The sequence below is a fragment of the Myxine glutinosa genome, chromosome 2 (genome assembly GCF_964187855.1).
Source record: "Myxine glutinosa chromosome 2, kmMyxGlut1.1, whole genome shotgun sequence".
In the NCBI taxonomy this organism is placed as follows: Eukaryota; Metazoa; Chordata; class Myxini; order Myxiniformes; family Myxinidae; genus Myxine; species Myxine glutinosa.
Genome location: NC_136262.1, coordinates 233,968,551 through 233,983,958, shown reverse-complemented (window position 1 = coordinate 233,983,958; position 15,408 = coordinate 233,968,551). Strand labels below are relative to the sequence as shown.

Here is a 15,408-nt window from a genome sequence, read left to right as displayed (position 1 = left end):
TTACACAACCGATTAAAAGTTTTTAACAAATGTATTTATTATTTCCATGATTACACGACCGATTAAAAGTTTTTAACAAATTTATTTATTATTTACATGATTACACGACCGATTAAATGTTTTTAACAAACATTTATTATTTACATGATTACACGACCGATTAAAAGTTTTTAACAAATGTATTTATTATTTACATGATTACACAACCGATTAAAAGTTTTTAACAGATTTATTTATTATTTACATGATCACACGACCGATTAAAATTTTAAAACAAATTTATCTATTATTTACATGATTACATGACTGATTAAATGTTTTTAACAAACATTTATTATTTACATGATTACACGACCGATTAAAAGTTTTTAACAAATGTATTTATTATTTACGTGATTACACAACCGATTAAAAGTTTTTAACAAATTTATTTATTATTTACATGATTACATGACCGATTAAATGTTTTTAACAAACATTTATTATTTACATGATTACACGACCGATTAAAAGTTTTTAACAAATGTATTTATTATTTACATGATTACACAACCGATTAAAAGTTTTTAACAGATTTATTTATTATTTACATGATCACACGACCGATTAAAATTTTAAAACAAATTTATCTATTATTTACATGATTACATGACCGATTAAATGTTTTTAACAAACATTTATTATTTACATGATTACACGACCGATTAAAAGTTTTTAACAAATGTATTTATTATTTACATGATTACACAACCGATTAAAAGTTTTTAACAAATTTATTTATTATTTACATGATTACATGACCGATTAAATGTTTTTAACAAACATTTATTATTTACATGATTACACGACCGATTAAAAGTTTTTAACAAATGTATTTATTATTTACATGATTACACAACCGATTAAAAGTTTTTAGCAAATTTATTTATTATTTACATGATCACACGACCGATTAAAAGTTTTTAACAAAGTTATTTATTATTTACATGATGACACAACTGATTAAAAGTTTTTAACAAATGTATCTATTATTTACATGATTACACAACCGATTAAAAGTTTTTAACAAATGTATTTATTATTTACATGATTACACAACCGATTCAAAGTTTTTAACAATTTTTTTATTATTATTTACATGATCACACGACCGATTAAAAGTTTTTTAAAAATGTATTTATTATTTACATGATTACAAGACCGATTCAAAGTTCTTTAAAATTGGTTTTTAAATTACAAGCATTTTTTATTTTTGAAAAAGGATTATAGGCAGGATGCATGCGTCTGCGGGTGGGGGTGTTGCACCGGAGATGAATACGGATGCGGTATCTGCCTTACCTGGTTTGTTGTACCCCTCCCCACAGAGGAGTTAGAGGACAGGAAGGAGGAGAGGAAAGAGGAGAGGAGAGCAAGGAGGAGGCTGCAGTAGTGCAGTAACGTCGCCCACATCAGCGAAGGACCTGGGTGTGGTTACGTCGGTATCCGGGCCCACTGAGGTGGGAGGGGAGAACACTGTCGAAAAGGTGGTTGTTCCAGTAGCAGAGGTGGTTGCTCCAGAACAACCTCCATTCAAGAGACTCCGCTGCAGGGTGCTGCAAGTAATGGCTCCTCCTTCAAGGACGCCATTATAGACACTAGTGAATCGACAATGAACAAGTGCTGGAGGAGAAGCCGGCAGTGTTAAAGACCACCTCACCTGGGCAAAGCCCAACAGGGAATTTATCGGCAGCGATCATAGGGAAGAAATCTGTGGGGTGTAGAGCCCATCCAGGGCGGAGTAATCCCAGGAAGGGACATGTCGGACTGTGGGGTATGGGGTGCCCCCAGACATTCCCCCTCTGTTACTTCCCATTTCTGCTCTCGCTCTCCCTCCCTTCGGAGAAGCTCCACACACCTGACTTTTATTCCCCCACTTGAGGCAGGAGAGGCCATGGGGATTGAGAGGGTGGGCAAATGAGTATTTTTTTTTGTACACCGCTCCTTTCCTATTCCATTCCCATGTGCTGCATGACGTCATCACAGGACACCGCAAGGGGCCCCTGTGATGACGTGCGCTGAAAGGGAGTACTCAGTTTTCACTCTGTTTTTTTTTTTTTTTTTTTTTTTTCTTGTTTGGTTGTTTGTCCGGGCGATATCTCAGCCATCCTTTGAGCTAGGAAGCTGAAGTTTTGGCACAATAGTGCGCATGTGCTTTGGCAAAAACAATATTTTTTGTTTTTTGATTAATCAATTAATTGATTCATTACATTAATTAAGTACTTACATATTTCCTTTCTCTTTTTTTTTTTTTTTTGGTATACAAGATCGAGGCTCGTGAAAGAGCTAACATTATTCACACAAAAAAAATCAAACAGACACGTAAAACATATAATAAGGGGGGCGGTAGACAAGATGGGGAGATAGGGGTAAGAACACAAACACAACATTTGAGAGCAGGGACATCGGGAGAAATGTGGGAGGGAGAGGGCTTGGGGGGAAGGAGGTGTGTGAAGGGTGGAGGGGGGGGGGGGATATCTTCTCTGGTATCTCTTCTGGGTATTATCTCAGGCACCTTTTGAGCGATGAAACTAACATTTGGACATAACAATGACAAAGTGATTTGGCTGTAAAGGGTATTTTTGAATAATTGATTAATCAATTAATCAATTAATTATTTAATTATTCGATTAATGACTTCATTAATAAAAAAAAATTTAAGTTACAGATTCGGATGAAACGGTGGTGGTTTAGGTATTCTGTTAGCCAGTCGATTAATAACTTAATTATTTTACGATTATCATTTATTTATTTTTGGTATTAATCACATTTCCTTTCTCATCTGGGCAATATCTCAGGCACATTTTGAGCTAGGAAGCTGATTTTTGGACATGACAGTGACCAAGTGATGTGGCTTTAAAGGATATTTTTGATTTATTGATTAAGCAATTAATCGATGTTACTTATTTCTTAGTCAATTAATCCATTACTTTTTTTCCCAATTAATGGCTTATTTAATTATTTTTCAAAAAGTTACAGGTTCGGATGAAACACTGGTGGTTGAGGTATGCTATTAGCCAATTGATTAAGAAATTATTTTATGAGTTATTTATTTATTTTAATTTTGCAATTAATCAATCAATTATTGCACACCCTTCCCCTCCCAATACAGTCTCTATATGTGCTACATTGCGGTATTGCATGGGGACGGTGTACTTTGAATGTATCTGTACTTGTTTTTCCTTGCTTAGTTCTCCGGTTTTGATTCCTCCTTGATTTGCTTCTGATTCTCCTTTCTTTACTTTTGTTTCTGCTTCTTGTTTTAATTATGTTTTGATTTATTGTTATTGACTCAGATTGGATTATGGCCTTTGTTTTCCTGCTTTTGATCTCTTCTACTTTGACCTTTGTTTTTTGGTTCCTTGTTGTTTTGTTTATTGTGGATTTTCGTTTTTTTACCTTTTTTGAATAAATAACATTAAGCCGTTTGTCACAGGTTGTGACCAATGCCGTCATTTTGGTGAATTTATCAACCTGCACTCAAAATCGCAGTATTTATTTACTGCCAGCATATTTAGAGTCTTGCTGACCGTTTGAAAAAGGCGTAATTTATCCTCTCATTCCATATTGCTACTTTTCTAATTATCCAATTGGCTGACTCTCAATGCTTTCCACGTTGCCCTTCTATTTAAAGGTTTGCCAGCTGATGCCACTGCATCACATGCTTGACTTAGGTCAAAGCTTTTGCTGGGCACTTGTTGAAGAGGTTACCTGGAAGTTGTGCCGATGGCTTTACTAACAAATTAGAGGATAAAAGTGGACACCTGTTTCTTGTGGAATGAAATTCAGAAATGAATGGTTTGCCATTTATTTTGCCGTTTGCAATTATAAAGCAACAAAACAAGTCATGGATTCATGAGCTTGTGGTGTCTGCTTCATCTCAAGCACCACATTCACGAGTTTGTGGGTACTACTTCAGCTGGTGTTTCATTACATCGTCTCAAGCTGGTCAACCTGTGTGAACTTCATGACTATCATCCCAAACGCTGTCCGTCTTTTCTCTGTTTATATTAGTAGCGGGCACTGCCACCATGACCAATAGACCGCGACCAATCGGGGCCATGGCCAATCTATGAGTGAAGGGAAAACGGCACACAAGATTGGTTAGTGCTATGACCAATCGATGAGTGAATAATGCTGACATAGCTACAGCCACACAAACTCTATTTAATGTAGCAGATTGGGTTTTCCTTACCTCTCACGTACAGTGTCAGTCTTTCCCTCCCTTTCTGTCTCATTCCAATTGATCACCATATGTGTGCACCAGAGACATCTTGGACGTTTCTCCCTTTCCATTCCAACTCTCTATGAATATTTATGTTGTCATAAGCATCTCCCTTCTTCTGTACCCACCCACCCCCTCCCTTCTCCCCCCCCCCCAACCAAAATTGGCTTCCATCCTTTGTCTTATCATATTTGCAATGTCTCAACATGTGATGTAGGCCTCGATTGGGTGGTGGGTGGTTCGTGTGCAGCCACCCGGCTGCTGGTTGCATCATATTTCTATGGGCGCATCTGCCGCTGATGCAATGCCTCTCTATAACCAGTTATCTGGTACTCATCTTGCCGACCTCAGAATGATGACAGGCTGAGTCAACTCTACCTGGCGTTAATTCAACGGGATTCAAACTCAGGATCCCAAGCCCGTCACCCTAACCATTAGGCCAACACCAGGTATAGGCCTGGATTGAACACAGCCAACAGGGACAGTTCATTTGTAGTGTATTGGTGTTATTCTGGAGTTCACATCCCATGCGATGAAGACAGTTCAATGTTGATAAGGACTTATTTTTGTAGAATTTGTAAGATTAATATTTCAGTGTCAACTTTTTGTGCACAGATATTGTTACTTTCATGGAAAACCAGTGCAGCTCCCCATTGGGGTTTAAGTGAAATATAAAATGCTCCTGTTCTTGTTCATTCTGTCGCTCCTCCTTAGAGGGTGGGGCTCTGTGTTTAATTTAGAGCCACAGGTCGTCCTGGAAGTCTCAACTAGTCCTCACTCTCCTGCCCCTCACCTACTTATGCTTACAACTCCCCTGACTTATACCCCACTTTACATCCACACAAGGTTCCTTGCTGCTGGGGTTTGGTTTACCTAATGTGGGACTGGTAGGGGCACACAAGATTGGTGCATGCAAGGACACATGATTGGGGGGTCAATGCAAAGACTCCTTTTCAATGCACAGTTTTTTTGGTCTCTCAGTCAGAGTCTGGTGTGCTAAAAAGGTCCACATTGTTGTTCCCCTGCATTGTGAAAGATGCACAGATGCAGTCCATGTGTTTTATACCTCTCCCTCCCACAGATCTCCCGATGTCCTTGTTCTCTGCTGTTGTACTTGCGTGCTTCCCTCTCTCTCCCCATCTTGTCTCCCGCTCCCTTTATTGTATGTTTTATGTGTCGTTTTTTTTTTTGTGTGATTCAAGTTAGCTCTTACACGAGCCTCCATCTTGTATACAAAAAAATAACAAAACATGGGAGTTAGACTGCTTGAGAGAGAAGCCGATATTTTGTATACAGAGAACAACAGGAACAGTAAAGAGGGGAGAGGGAAGAACACACCAACAGCAGAGTTGAAGGACAAAATAAGGGGATTTGAACAAACATTGGGTGAATTGAGGAAATGAGGGACAGGGTGGGTGCAGGGGGTGGAAAAGGTGGATGCTGAAACAAACTCAGGAAGGAAAAACTGGAACCATCATGGGAGATTCCAATCATCTTGAAGGCCTTGGTTTCCACGGCATCAAACTGAGCAAGATGGGAGGCAGGGGAGCCAGCCCAGAGAGGAGAACAGCACTCCATCAAGCTGCAGATGAAGGCCTTGAAGGTGGATTGGAGTTTAGGTGTGCCAAAGAAGGACTATATACAACAGAGGATGCCCACTGGGCATTGCCCAGTCAGCAATCTACCTTTGGTGGCCAACTTTGAAATGTGGTTTGCCCAAGGAAGATCATGGCTGATAGTGAAACCCAGGAGTTTGAATGACTTAACATCTTCAAGAGGATTGTTAAGGAAATCAATGGGAGGGATTGCCATACATCCTTTCAGAGAGAGCGAGTGAGAGTGTGGGATTTATCTGGATTGAAAGACATAATCCAAGTGTTTGGATCAACTTCTAATTTTATCAAAGTCTGAAGAAAGGGAATAGGCTGCAACCTTCCTGTGTAAAGGATGAGGGATGTCATGGCAGAGGGTGGGGTCATCAGCAAATAAACAAAGGGGGTTTTCCAGAGCGTCAGTGAGATCATTGATGAATATCAGGAATAGGACTGGGCCAGGAACACTGCCTTGGTCCACTCCTGTCTTGACAGGGAGAAGCGATGAAAAGATTCCGTGAGTGCCACACACTGGCTACGAGAGTAGAGGAAGTCAGTAAACCATGAGTGGAGTTGGCATTGCTTTGGTGCCATGGGCAGAGAGTTTGGAGAGCAAGGCAGGATGCCAGACTGTATCAAAGGTTTGAGACATTTCAAGAGAGATGGCCCTGATCTCATGTCTGGCAATGAGGGCCTCCATCCATTTTTGGGGGAGTAGGAGCAACATCTCCATGGTAGAGTGACCTGGTCTGAATCCAAACTTCGTGAAGAAGCATCATTCCAGAGAACAGTGCTGGACTGGCCATTGGAGTGATGTGACCTGGCCAATACTATTCTGCACCAGCATGCCCGCTCCAACCTGCCTGTACCTTCAATGGACGTGACGGCAGTCACCATTTACGACCACATCTCCGACCCTTTATTTTACCTCCTTTGTATTTTTAACTCAACTGGACTACCGTCCAGTTGAGTTCATCACATACTGAACCCTCCGGCGTCCGTCAACTTTTCGACGTTAACACTCCAGCGTCCACAAATATTGACCGATTCTGATCAAACTTGACATGCAGCATCCCTACCCAAAGGACCAGGTTGGTATTACATTACAGCCCGATCCGTTGAAAAATGGCGGACTTAGGCGACCATTTTGTTTTTGGTTATGAAATCGACGTTAACACTCTAGCGTCCACAAATATTAACAGATTTTGATCAAACTTAGAATGTTTAACCCTTACCACACAAGGTAGGTTGCTATTGCATTCCAACCCGATCCGTCACAAAATGGCCGCCATATTGTTTTCAGCTCCGAAAGGTTGTTGGCTTTTCATTTAAGTCAAATCTAGTACAGACAACTGACCTACTTTAAAGTTGTCCAGTCAGTTCAGTTGAGTTCTGCTTCCCTGGAAGCTCTAGTTTATCTATCTCTGGCTTAAATTTCCTTTCTTAATTTGTAAATCACTACTTGCCCAACCATTCCTCTGGCTCATTGCCAAGCTTGCAGCAACAGGTAATATTTAAGTTAAGATCAGTGTTTCTCTTGGGATGTGTACCATCATCCAAATGTGTGTCAATTTATTAATTTGCAACACTTGCATGTCATCGTGTGCAGCATTTCAGTAACATTATATAATTTTTTTCATACAATACATTTAAATCCTGTTTTTGTCATGAATATTCCTATTTTACGAGTTTACTTTCTCATTTAGGCTTAGCATTTGGTACAATCTGCCGTTTCGACCACCATACCACTGATTGCTATTTTCGCTGAATACCAATCATGACCAAAGTGTCACATCGGGTAGATATGCGACTACAGTAAAATAGTGAGTTGTTTCATGCATCTGCCATCACAGGCGAAAGATGTAATGAATGATTGCATTTACTATCAGAGCTTGTTTGTCTGAGTAGTTGAGCTTACAGCAAAGCAAGGTTGTTTTAAATTTAGAAAGCAGACCAATGTCTGACTAATAAAGGCTGCAGTCAGCACCTGCTTTCAGGTTTCATTAAGTATATTTCTAAGAATTTTTAGTTTCTATAAGAATGAGACTCATGGAAGAGCAAGGTTGAACTGATAGTGGGGAGTATTGGGAAACAGTTGAGCAGAACGGGCAATGAAATGAATGAATGAACAGGAAAGGATGAGGGAATGAGAGAGTGAGAGGACACTGGAACCATCAAGTAAAAGGGTTGGGATATAAATGGTTAATGAGGATGATGGGAAAAGATGGGAAATGACACGAGGTGGCGGTGCACTGTCTACTTGAAGCCATGGAGGGATGAGTGGGAAAGAACAACTTCTTTAACTGGAAAAACAAATGGGAGAAGCGAGGAACAAAGGAGAACGTTGCGGTGTGTAGTTAGCCTGGATAATGGAAGTTTAACCAGGAGAGTGTTCCTGGAAGAACAAATGAGAGAAGTGAGGAACAAAGAGTACGTTGAGGTGTGTAGTTAGCCTGGATAATGGAAGTTTAACCAGGAGAGTGTTCCTGGAAGAACAAATGAGAGAAGTGAGGAACAAAGAGTACGTTGAGGTGTGTAGTTAGCCTGGATAATGGAAGTTTAACCAGGAGAGTGTTCCTGGAAGAAGAGATGGGAGAAGTGAGGAACAAAGAGTACGTTGAGATGTGTAGTTAACCTGGATTTGTGGAAGTTTAACCACGAGTGTTCCTGGAAGCACAGGCGGGAGAAGTGAGGAACAAAGAAATGGGTTGAGGAGTGTAGTTAGCCTGGATTTTGGAAAGTTTAACCAAGAGTGTTACTGGAAGAACAGATGCTACCTGGAATTGCTGGGGAGGACTGGATAACAGAGTAGGAGCAATACCGGAAAAGCACTAAAAACCAGAGACGACTAACCTGTCTGTGATGTGTAAGCAACACATCTTGGGAGGTGGAAAGTAAGTCAAAACACACACACACACACACACACTTGACCAACATATCATAAATATTTCAGTGTGTATAAGTCAGACTGCATACAATTTAATTGTTTTTCACTTTGTTTGCATTAATACACTTTCACAGCATACATCTATTATGTCATTTTACTTTTGACAGAAAACCGCCAAATACATCTAAAATCAAACATTTATTTATGCATTATGAGTAATCTCATTTAAAATAACAGATACACCATTTCAGAAACAAAACACCATTTCAGCAAAAATCCATCACGAAAAGCATTGGTGACCTGCCGCAAGGTATCGGTCACATCGCCCGTGCAGAATGTAACGGCAACTTTAATACAACATTAAAATGAATGCAAGCGTCACTAAATGATAAAAACCAACAACTAGACAGTACTTAGCCAAACACGAAAACCTATTTCACAGTTTTAAAGAAAATATTTGATTTTTAAACATTATATACAGTATTGACATTGTGTGTCGAATACAATGTTGATTATTGAATGTCGCACACGGGCGGGTGCACTTAGATAGTGAAGCAACACTGATCCTGCCGCAGAGTCACGGAATGGCTGTCTTCATCATCTTTGCCACGACATTTAATTCTGACTTCAAAGTGATGCACGACTTGGAGCCACGTTCGCTGAACCCTTCACTCCACGTGGCCGAGTTCATGATTCAGGACAGCTTTCATGCTCCCCGAGTAGCCAGTAGGTTCTCACTCTGCCCTTTCCCTGCAAGTGGAAAAACATATTCAAAGTACATTCACATATAGTGAGAGCTTCTGGGATCAAATTGTATATGTAAATAGAAAAAAAAAAAACAACATCCAAAGTGAACCTGTTCATATATCATTTGTCTGCAGTAACTTGGTGGATTGCTTGCCACTATGGCCTGGTGCTCCTGGATCGCATCTTGCGCAACGGAAAGTAGTACAGCACAAGGCCCTTAGGGTACTTGGCATTGCTTACCTCAAGGTTAAATGTCGAGACTGATTCTGTCATCCCACTGACCGATTGGTGGACGTGTGGTCCCTATGTACCACACTCAAATCAAGCTTTCTTTTTCATCCCTCCCCAACTGCTGGCTCAGGAGCACACCGAGCAATACACATCCGATAACCCTTCCCAAATCTAGTCTCACTGATCACCTTCATTTCTTTGTCTCCCTTTTCTTCCATCCGTAGAGTTGACTCCCAGAGTGCATCGAATCTGTCTTTAAGGTAGCGATCCGCTACCATCTCATGTCACCTGCCATGCTTACCCATGATCATTCTCTCCTCTGTCCAGCTGTAACTCTTTCTCTTTTCGGTTACCTCGCTGTTGCTGGTCTCAACTATTTGTGTGCTCCACGCTTTATTGGAAAATTGATCTGTCGTCCCTTTTGTTTCCATCCATGTCTATATGTTCTTTGCCTGTTTGTCTATGTCTCTTGTCCACCTATTCCTCTTTTGTTTGTGCATTGGCCTCTCCCTCTCTGCCAACCTGTTATTTAATGGGCCTTGACCGTAAAATAAAAAGGGAAAATATTCAAATTACGATCATCAATATTGCGGAAGTTCAGCGGAACAGGATGGAGAAAATGCAACACACTTGCCTTTGGGTTGTCTATTTTCGTGCCATAAAAGTGGTCGTAGACTTACAATTAGGAACTGAAATTTCCTTTTTTTTTGTTTGCCCGTTGACTGCCCAGCAAAAGATGGGGTTTTGCAAGTGTGTGTGTGTCAATTACATAACTTTTCAAATTTTCAACTAGAACGGCACTGGGTAGAGCACTTACCTCAGCTAGGCCGAACAGTTTATTGTTGTGTCGCACTGATAGGCCGGATCTGCATCCGCACCTGAACCAAAATATAATCAGCTTGTTCTTGTCCCTAACCAACTTATCCTTCTAGTTTGGTCACAAGTCGTCCACAACTTTTTTTTAAATATAATGTTATATCGTTTTTTGGCCTCATCTCTCAATGGTGAAGAATCACTTAAAAAAAAAAATTCATCTCATCCTGATCCGGATTCGGATCTTCACGGAAATTGGATCAATTATTTCTTGTCATACACCAAACCTGTCCACCAAGTTTCATCTGAATCTGTCCAAACCTATTTGAGATATCCTGTTCACAGACAAACACGGGTGAAAACATAACTTTCCGCCACCGAACAAACTTTTATTATGAGAATATGGAAAACACTGATTAATAAAAATTGTTTCCGTTGTTGTTTTCGCGAATTGAAGTTCAAGGAAAAAGCGAATGCAGATGGGCTTTGCATTTTGAGATGCTTTCTGGGTTTATTTTGCACTCGTGTAAAAAAGTCACAATGAAATCTGTCCCTGGAAAATGGAGCCATCTGCTTGTTTGGTAATTTGAAGGTTAATCTACTTGAGACCGGAAATCTTTTAAATATTCTGTTCTGCTCGAATGGATGAATGGTTGAGACTCTTACCTGCTCCTTCTCTGAGTTTATGGTTTGAATCCCAGTTAGGGTTGGGACACTTTTATATAAAAAAGGGGGTTATTGTAACATGACTTTGTAATGTATCCATCTTATTAAATTTTATTTAATTATTAAATTGATTTTTAATTAAACGGAGTCCCTTTCCTCCATCTCTAACCTGTTCCTATACCTTTTATTTACTTTTATTAATCCCTACCCCACCCACACCCAACTTCAAACCCCTGAGCCAACCAGGCCAGGGAGCGAGCCCTTCCCATTCCACCCTCTCACAATCCCCTTAAATTAAAGAGCAGGTGAAAGAGCTAACTAAAGTAGAAGTGCAGGACCCAACGCTGAAGGAACAGCGATGGGATTCAAACAGACATTCTTCGAGTGAAGAGAAAGTCTTTAAACACTCACCCCAATGCTGTACATGGCAATTTTGAAATTTGTTTTAACAATCAAATACAGTACTTTTGATTCCTTAAATAAAGGATAAAATAATCTGCCTATCCCGCCACTCCCATCTCGCCCCTCCCATCCCCTCTGTCGCACCCCTTCCCATCTCCCCTTCATCCCGCACCTTCCCAGCCTCCTAACCCCCCCCCCCCCACCCCCTGACACCCCCGGTCCTTCATCCTCTGACCCTCCCACATATCCAGTGCCTTCCCAACGCCTCCTCCCCTGTCTCTCACTGTGTGAACCTCAAACGTCCGAGGCCTCCGCTTCCACTTGACAGATCTCTCAATCCAGGCTGCTGCTGACAGCCCAGATATCTTCCGTTTAACAGAATCTTCCTCCCACAGGACGTCCCTGACTCCTAAGTGTCTCTCCCCGGTTATTGTCTCCTTCAATTTGTTAGGCCTAAACTCCACCTTGGCGGCAGAGTTGTTATTTACATCAATAACTCAATTTCTCAATGTCCATGTACTGATCTCACACCTCCCAACCCTCAAGAGTACCTTTGGCTGTGACTTCCCCTCTGCTCCAACCTCTTGTTCATCTGTGTGTTGTACGGTCCACCAACAAGTGACAACTCCATCTCCATATATCTTTCAAACAACATGGACCACCTTTTAACCACTCATCCCAACTCCCTCTTCCTCATATGTGGTGATTTCAGTTGTCACCATGAAATTGGATCGGTGTTGATACCTCTCTCTCACCAGCCATTGAACTTCAGCGCACGACTTCTGTGACTCCATGGCCTGACTCAATCTGTGAACATTCCAACCCAGATTTCTCCCAATGGCAAATCCTCCTTTCTTAACTAGGTGATGATAAATGGATAAATTAAATGGATATCCCACAAATGTCTGCTGCGCTTCTTCTGCACCAATTGGTTCATCTGATCATGTGCTTGTGGAAGTCACATCTTTCTGGCTATTTTCAGAAAGCTGCCTCAGCACTGGCAAGTCTGACATTTCACTCAAGCAGATTGTCAGGGACTGAAAGCAGCCATCTCCCTTCAGGACTGGTCTCCCATATCTCCTGCTCAGGATATTAACTCATCCTGGGAATTCTTCCACAGAGACCTGCCCTCTTATGAACAGATAAATCCCATCTCGTATCATAGTACTTCATGTTGATAAAGTGTCACAAAAATTGTATCATTCCAGAGTAAAGTCCGTTGCGGTGGGTCAGGAAAAAGAAAGGAATTCTAGGAAACATAATTATTAATATTTATATTACATAAAGGCAATTCTGCCCAATGAAACTCTGCTTGATCCACATGCAGCACCAGATCTTCAATACCCATGGAGTATGCCAAGCACAAAACTGGTATTACTGCCATGGAGTTCTCTCTGAAGCACCGGGAAAGGAACACGGTTTTTGAGTAGACTAAATATCGGCCTTCACCATTATTGTGGCACAAATGTGAGGGCACATTATGGAACAAATGTTATTTCACAAATTTACGAAGTAAACTAGTTACCTTCATCTCCACATCTCCTCGCAGTTCCAATTCAAAACAACAAAAATGATCCAGAACTTCCTTTGTAGTAGAGGATACGTGGATCCTAAGAGCTGTGCAACACATTGAAACAGTATTACAGATGACCAAATGTTGTGCCAAAGATTGGGCTGGCATTAGATTAGTCATAAATGAGGTGATCAAATCCACCGTCTCTCCTTTTCAAACAGAAATATCATTCACGAAAAGGGGAGGGGGAGATGACAAACCTTCCCCATTGGATTCCATACGGGAAGCCGTATTGACTGTATCACCAAATAGACAGTATCGTGGCATTTTCAACCCAACGACTCCTGCACAAACAGGACCTGGAGAAACAGGACCATGCCAATAAAACAGGATCTTCATTTTGAATTGAAAGTACAAACAAAACTAGATATCTGCAATCACAAAGCAATCGCCAAGGATGAACCTTCCGCGGTGCGCGCGATCCAATTATGGCATACCCTCAGACCCTGCTATTCACGGGGGATACATTCCTGGAAAATCTGTGAATTGCGAAACCACGAATAGCGGGGCATTGTCTCAATGGAAAAAGGGGAGAGATGTTCCCGAGTCACGAAAATCCGTGAATAGAGAGGAACAAACCGCGAATGGCGAGGCAAAATCCACAAATGGTGAGGCAAAACCCGTAAATGTCGACAAAAATCCGCTAATTCGCGGACCACGGCCACAAATAGGAAAAAACCCCTGAGAATCCACGGAACACGGTTGCGAATAGGAAAACAAAACTCCGTGAATTCATGGAACACTGCCGCGAATAGGGAAACAAAAACCGCGATTTCGCGGAACACGGCTGCAAATAGGAAAAAAAAAAGTGAATTTGCAGGACACTTTTCTTTTCCACGAATAGAGAAACAGGTCGCATTTTATCACCCACGAATAGTGGAACCACAAATAGCGGGGTCTGACAGTATTTTGTTCAGACCAATATGATATTGACCTTCAACATTTTGGGATGGAATGTAAATTAAGAAAACGTGTTCTCATATGCATTCTATCCATAAAACTGAACATCATGAAAATCTGAGGAAAATTATTCAAGTTATGATCAAAAAGATATTTTTTGTTAATTAGCTCACAATCCCAAAAAAGTGTGACAAGGACACAAATCAAATATCAGGTGCACAACTTCAGTGCAGGTGCACTATTATGATACAAGAACATCTTTGAGTGGTCTTTGAGATTGCGCATTGGCAAAATTGAGCGATGACAAAAAAACCGCATTGTTTTTTCAGACCGACATTTGACCTTGACCTTTAACCCGGAGGGGTATGATGTAAATGAAGCATAAATGCGACTTGCTATCGGGTATCTAGAGAAGGCATGTCATTCTGATCAGACAAATCTTAGTTGAGTTATGGTGAAAATGGTAAAATGGATAATAATTAGGTCATGACCTTAAAATTAGGTCAAGTACAAAAAAATATGTCAACCCCACAAAATTTGCATTCCCATTATTGATGCGAAATTTAATCCCAAAAGACCCATCCGGCTTTTGTAGCTCAAGATGTAGCTCGGAAATTGGCAGAAAAAGAAAAACATATAAAAACCCCACTGGTGGATCAGTACTCCTGAGTCGGGGGTGGGGGAGGGGGCTAATAAACTCTGAGCACCATTAAATATTTGGGTCACTAAATGTATAAATAAATCCTACAACAGGTATGAGCCTACCAATATCCTATATAGGGTGAAGCTCAACAACAAATTCTAAGGTTTCGTTATAATAGAGGTCTCATTAAGTTGTTATTGAAATGAAAAAAAATGCAAATTTTTTCAGGGTAAAGATCAAGAAACGTAAACTTTTCAAGGGTATAAATCATAAATATTTTCACAGCCCAACGCTCAAATTCCTCCCTGATGTGCATGTAATCGTACATTCTTTTTAATTTCTTTTAAGTTGAATTTGTTAGGAAATGAGAGAAAGACAAGAGTTGCTGTCAATGATATTGTCATGTAATAAGTTGTATGCTGGACCACTTGCGCATTGGTTAAGGTAAAAAGATTGCTCACTTTTTGATAGAAGCATAAGACTTTTGGTATACACTGAAAAAGATATGATGAAACGTTTGATATTGGTACCCATCACATAAAATGTCATCTTCCTTAGTAACCAGCCATATGTTGCCTAGCAACCATGCTTTTCATAGTAACAGCCATTTCAAGCCAATTAGAAATGGCAATGATTATATGGACAGAGTAAACCAAGTTTGGGGACTTAAAATGGCATGGTTGTGGTGCTTCA

The 15,408-nt window shown here is 40.5% G+C and overlaps 1 protein-coding gene across 1 annotated transcript in view; it reads right to left on the bottom strand.

The window, feature by feature from the left end:
• Positions 1-8,800: 8,800 nt before the first annotated feature.
• NPR1 (natriuretic peptide receptor 1) overlaps positions 8,801-15,408 on the bottom strand; it is a 194,499-nt gene continuing 187,891 nt past the window's right edge. Inside the window, exons 21-23 of the mRNA XM_068106078.2 lie at positions 13,373-13,471; positions 13,125-13,216; positions 8,801-9,490 (exon numbers count right to left, since the gene is read on the bottom strand). Of these exons, the coding sequence (XP_067962179.1) occupies positions 9,428-9,490; positions 13,125-13,216; positions 13,373-13,471 (254 nt within the window). The 3' untranslated portion in view covers positions 8,801-9,427. The remainder of the gene's footprint in view (positions 9,491-13,124; positions 13,217-13,372; positions 13,472-15,408) is intronic.